Raw genomic sequence first — 6,187 nt, forward strand, 5'->3', positions numbered from 1 at the left:
CCGCCGTACGTCACCACCTATCGGAGCAGTCGAGTGGGTGGGAGGAGGAAGGGGGGGTGTTTGGCTGGGCCGCCGCTTGAAGTTCACGATAATCGCACCAGGCCATTGCGCACGCGCGCGATTCAGCCTGTCACTGGCCCGCAACAACCATTCGATGTCGTTGATTGTTGATGGTCGTCTGATGGACTTTTATTCCTCATTGTTAAAAAAAAGACACAGTAGTTGAGGAAGTCCAAGATTTACGAGATCTCGATGATTTTAGATCCGAATTTCCAAGTCAAGATCCAAGATGTACAGAACTGTCATTGGAAATGTCACTTCTCTTTCGATTTTTTTTTTCTACATTTACTCCGTCTCTATTTATTACGAAAAAAAGTATGAGATTTATGAATGAATGATTGAAGAACAAGTCGCGATCTATCAAATTCTATTTTCTACTTACATCGTATTAGTATTTCTCTCTTGAAAGTGATAAGGATAATCGATTGATATATTTCCGAGGTTTATTTCTTCTAAATTTCTAATCACTCGTTCCAATTATGACATTCCTACATCTAATGAACTTCGACCAATCACAGTCAAGTAGTTAACATTCTAACAAGAGATGTATCTCTAATGTTTTTTTGACCACAGCCTAAGAAACGAGCTTTTCTATTGGATCATTCAGTATGACGTACTGACGCGCCATTGGCTGTCGACTAGAGAGTTTCTTGAGGATTTTTCCGATAGCAGTTAGTTACTTTCGTTTTGATTAGTCAAAGTCCAATCTTTAATTTTCAATGTTCAATGCTCAATTGATACGGACTTCATACTAGCACTTCCGTTTCCCGTCCATCCTCTCTTTGTCAGCTGATCTCGAGACGGGTAGGTGAGTTAATCTGTGCCGCTCTGTGTTTCAGTAATCGTGTCGGCGAAACGTGTTATTAAATGTTAAACGTGTTCCTCGCATGTTAAGTTAAAATATCGCGGCAACGAGATAGTTTTATTTCAGCAGCGAGATACCGGCAATCTAATAGGTATAGGTAATAATCAATGATACACACGTATACACACAAACGTACAAAGTACGTGTAAAGGACGATTAAAATCATTCTTTTATATTTATTTCTTTTAACTTTAATGATTATTTTTTCAAATAAGATCACATATATGTAGAAGTATATCGAACTTATCGTATATATACATACATATATATATATACTTGACGGTTATATTTTTATTTAATCTCATGTACTAAATATATTACATATAAACAATACATATATTGAAGCAAGTTGTCCTTCATCACGTAATCGCTTATTATGTAACGAGTGCTTTGTATTTAACGAAAAAAATTCATGAAAAGGAACAGTTTATTTCTTCCTTTTATCAATGTATAGGTGCAAAAAAGGATTGTTTAAATTTTTTAAGTGGGAGGATATTAAAAAACGACGTTGAATGAATTAAATTCACGCGAAAAAAAACTACAGACTCGAGGAAAGATTCGTTTTTAACCTTTGCAAAGATCCACACGTGTTATCTTTAAGCGAGCGTATAGGTTATGTTACACGAGCGGTAGGATTTCTTCTTCTATCGATTATGGCCCTGTCGTTTGTTCGACTTTTGGCCATCAGCTGGTGGTAGGATTTCTATTAAATGCATACATTCATATTTCTGTCTTTCTTTTTTACAGATGATATCTCTTTTTTCGAGTAATTAGTGTTAATTTTTTTAGTTTAAATTTAATTTTAGTTTAAGTTTAATTCTCATGTTTTTCGGTGTACGATGTCCTTGGATGAATTTAAAAAAGATTTTCCATCGCAGAAAATACGACATCGTTCTTCTTTCTCATTTTACTGATTTTATATTTAATATTTTATGATAGTTGAGAACTATATTTGATATACTTGTCGTAGTAACAAGATTTAGTTTTACGCTTATATTTTCGAGGTTTATTTCTTCTAAATTTCTAATTTTGTTACAGTGTTAAACATAATCTTGATACAAAAAGAAAGGAAAAAAACTGATGAAAGCTCGATGCCAAACTTCCGAAATATTATAGAGAATATCTTGGAAGAGCTCGTGCATTATTCGTCGCATTATTATTTAACCTTCGCGTCTCCTTCGCGATTTCAACCATCAACTTGTCGCGCAGATTACACTTCCTGTATTCGTTTCAGGAATAATTAGACGAAGAATAAAATCGCGTGGCTGAACAGCTGATCGTGACACGATGTGTCAATTTAATTTTTTTCACAATTTTGAGCGCGATTGTTGCATAAATCCCATCTTTGCTCTGCTGAAGACGAAAGTTGGATGAATCTAATTTAAGCCTTCGTTTTCAGTGTCTCTAGTCTAGAGAGCTTTCGTGCTTCTCGCGATTCTCTATCAGTTTAAATATAACCGTATCAGTCTTAAAGTTGCGGAATGCAATGATTGAACTCTTGTATGTACGATTTCAAGTTTTTTATCAGTAGTAATGCATGCGTGATTGGTGAAAGGCTTAATATTAATAACAATTTTCTTCCCAAGAGAGAGAGAGAGAGAGAGAGAGGGGGGTCATTTATCTTTTGAATCGTATCGCTTTCGCGTGTTCTCGTTTGATGATAAAACCAGTTTTGCGACGTATTTTGAATCAATCACAAAAAGAAGATAATGCTATGTACGAGAGAAACGATGCATGGATTAACTTACAATTGTTGATAAGGCGCCAAAATGTATACTTAATCATTATAAAATAATATAGCAGCCGCAGACGATTTTTTTTTTTTGCAAAAAATATTAAACTGAACTTACAAGTCAGTGACGCATGACATGAAATAAAAAAGGCGAGATCAGTCGATTAATAGTTGAATTGAGTTTTGATATCTCTTATGACGCGAGAAAATATTTATTTAGACATAAAGTGATATCGTTTGCGCGTGGGTGAATACCCTTCTTTCGTTAATATTCTGGAAAAGTCTTACAATTAGTACATAACACTTTAATCTTCATATGTTACTGATATCACGTAAATATATATTTGTAGATTTTTGTTACATGACAGACCACAAATTTAAATATTTCTATAATAGCTTGTTTAATACTTGACGTAAACATATTCTATCAAATTTTTTATATATTATACATATGATCATATTTTTAAGAAATAATCAAAATTAAACAATTTATATAGAAGAGAATGCTTTTAATTAGATAATTTTAAGATCCTATTTTTTTATATCTGCTATTCATATAAAATAATCGGCATTGCTAATATAAAGATACAACATCCCTTTTAAGAACATTTAAAAATCATATATAAGAAATGCTATATATGAAAATATATGCCACAAGCATCTTATTTGCAACATAGACATTATTTATTCAGACGAGGGTTTCGATGTCATAAATTTGTTCGATACGATAAAAATAAAAAAAATGCGTTTTACGCGAAACATTTTTGTCTTTATATTATTGCTTTGCAATCTTGCTGCTTCGTCATGTACTTCCTATTCATTGTAATATATATACATATGTATCATTCGAAGTTGCGGTCAAATTGAATTAAATGCCTTTTCCGACTTGGTGCATCGACAAGGAAGCAGTGCGTTTTTCTTATTCTTTATTTAAAAAAAAATATTGAAGTCTGATTTGGAAGTATTTTTAATAAAATCGTGAAGTTCTTTTTTATTAATTTACTGAACAAAAATCAAACGAATAAATAAATATCTTTTTTCAGGATAAACAAAATTATATTAACGAGATGCATCCAACCTATCCTATGTTATACGCTTTCCGCTTGACGTTGAATCAGGTAAAACTTGTTATTAATTCGATTCCTTAATTAACATCTATTTGCACCATTTATTATAAATCTAGCTATATATAAAATCTCTATTATAAGTAAAAAAAAATTAAAAATTTCTAGCAAATTTCTCAAAAAGTCAGAATTTTAATGTCGAAATGTAGTTTGTATAAAATTTTAGTATAATATGTTTACTAAAAGTTTACATTATAATTTATATTTTATAATTTATTATTTATTATATAATTATATTATTTTATAATACTATATTATAAATATAGTATTATGAATGTAATATTATTTTATAATTTATAATTATTAATTATATTTTATAATTATCTATTTATTTTGTCTAATGATTTGCACTTCTGACTATATATATAGTGTCAGAGATGCAAATTATTAGACAAAATAAATAGATAATTATTATATTATAAACAAAACAATAATTATATCACGCGTGAAATAAAACACTCCTTCTTGCTTCCAGGGAGCGGGCTCAGCATTGTACAAGACCAAGAGGCTCGATCGCGGTACAGCGACATCCGCAATCTTCTTGGCGACCATTGGACTCTCTATGAGCATGTTCTCCTTGAAGCAGATGCAGTCGTCGCACCAGCGCCGTTTGCGAAGACTCTGTTAAGAATTGCGAGCGCAATCGTAATTCATCGATGATCAAAATCGACGGTCAACATGGAAAAAAAATTCATCACGATCATGCCTAGCTCCCTTTATCACAGACGATGCCGATTTTCTAAAAAGTAGCAACACGATGTATGTCCAGTCGAGCCTTCCGCATTTTAGGACGACGATTTGCGCGTGTAAGATCTCGAATTTTCAGTCGGTTTATGTATATCGGGCAAACTGCAGTTCCGTAGAAATTTCGCGGCACGCGCTCTTCTCTTAGAACGTGAATACACGAATCCCTCGCAAGGATCGAGTCTAAAAAGAGATCGTATTATGTCCTCGATTCGCAGACGCGCGTACAAGACCGCGCGCTTTAGTTACATCGAATTCAGCACTTGGTACAGGTACTTGATAAACGCGACGGGGATTTTGTCGGAGAGTGCATCGACTTCGAAACTTCGTAAATACCCTGTCTGACGCTTGCACCAAGTGCAATAACGTTTTTTGGGAGACGAGGGTACTTCGTCACGTCACGGAAGAGACGATATTCTAGTCTTGCGAGCAAATGATGTCGCTTCTACGATGTGGCTTTGCAAAGGATAGATTTTTTTTTTTTTTTTTAGATCCGAGAGAAGAACTTTCGTAGGTATATTGATATATCAGAAGATCGCGTTATTTTGCATCATGATTTATCTTAGTTTACTTCAGTCATTTTCGAACATGGTTCCTTCCGATGCACGATGATGCATTCGCTGATGTAATAGAACCTTTTTGTGATATATCGTATACGATCCTTCATACGTCCTTGATGTCGAACCGAGCTGACGAGAAGAAATATTACGTCGAAAAGTGTAACATTCGTCAATATTGATTGTCCTTAATACAATTGATTAAAACTACATTTTACTAAGTAAGATTATATAAATTTTATTTCCCGCTTATAAGATTGTTTATCTACACTACTACTTTATCTATCTAATTATATTCAAAGAGTTTTAGAGCACTTTAAATCAGATCCTGGTCAATCGAAAGTTCTTCTCGATGAGGTAAAAAACTCGATCCAAAGAGTTTCACGTAACAGAAAATATCTGTTCGTGCTAGCTTGTATTAATTGAAGGTTTAACGTTATTAGGTAGAATCGAGTTGCAATTTAACGTACAATTCATCGATTGAACATTATTGATGATGCTTATCTTCTTTTCATCGCTGTAAAATCGCGCTGAAATATATTATCGCTCAATTGGAAACAAAATATTATATAAATTACTCGTGTTATTGTGTTCGCAGATTTCCACGCACACGGTTATCTGAAAAGTAATTTAAACTTTCCGTTTCTTCTCCTGTCACTTCTGCATGTTCACTGAATTAATAGAAAATTCTGATAAAACTTTTTACTAATCCCAATTGATGATATCACTTTTGATTTTATGATGACAAACTTATCGTGCTATAGTTGCTACAGAATTACATATATATATATATCGTTGTATAAATTTACACTTGTATAATCGTATTATGTGCCATTTCAGAGCATTTGTAAGATTAATCACATTGTTTTTAATAAAATGTTGATTAAGGCTCCTGGCTCCTTTCCGACCATGTCGAAATCGTGACGTCAGAGGCGAGAAAACACACGCTAAAATTTCTTAGATGCCATTTCGATGAAACAGCACTTCAGGCTTTCCCGAAAACTATCCTTTCCCCTTTATAATCAATCAACAGCTGTAAAATGTAATATTATGAAGCCCAGTCCGTCTGGTCTTTGCACATGCGCAGTCATTCCGCATGTCAAAG

At 33.4% G+C, this 6,187-nt stretch overlaps 1 protein-coding gene across 4 annotated transcripts; it reads left to right on the forward strand.

Annotated features, from left to right (window-relative positions):
* The first annotated feature begins 786 nt into the window (after positions 1 to 786).
* Positions 787 to 6,055, forward strand: LOC145942720 (uncharacterized). 4 transcript variants are annotated; one of them, XM_083049695.1, is made up of 3 exons: positions 787 to 868; positions 3,701 to 3,775; positions 4,257 to 6,055. In XM_083049695.1, exons 2-3 carry the CDS (start codon positions 3,725 to 3,727, stop codon positions 4,407 to 4,409), a joined length of 204 nt encoding a protein of 67 aa, XP_082905821.1. In that variant the 5' UTR covers positions 787 to 868; positions 3,701 to 3,724; the 3' UTR covers positions 4,410 to 6,055. The 4 variants fall into 4 exon arrangements, with proteins under 4 accessions (XP_082905821.1, XP_082905822.1, XP_082905824.1 ...); XM_083049696.1 differs by having other exon boundaries at positions 790 to 864; XM_083049698.1 differs by lacking the exon at positions 787 to 868 and adding an exon at positions 875 to 1,022.
* The last annotated feature ends 132 nt before the right edge of the window (positions 6,056 to 6,187 follow it).

Source organism: Prenolepis imparis, unplaced genomic scaffold (genome assembly GCF_030444845.1).
Source record: "Prenolepis imparis isolate NDT839.2.m4 unplaced genomic scaffold, iyPreImpa1.0 SCAF_11, whole genome shotgun sequence".
NCBI classification, from domain to species: domain Eukaryota; kingdom Metazoa; phylum Arthropoda; class Insecta; order Hymenoptera; family Formicidae; genus Prenolepis; species Prenolepis imparis.

Bases quoted from the DNA above. Each gene is read 5' to 3' on its own strand.
- LOC145942720 (XM_083049695.1), top strand. From the start codon at position 3,725: ATGCATCCAACCTATCCTATGTTATACGCTTTCCGCTTGACGTTGAAT. The intron at 3,776-4,256 runs GTAAAACTTGTT...TCTTGCTTCCAG, and splicing joins TCCGCTTGACGTTGAATCAG to GGAGCGGGCTCAGCATTGTA.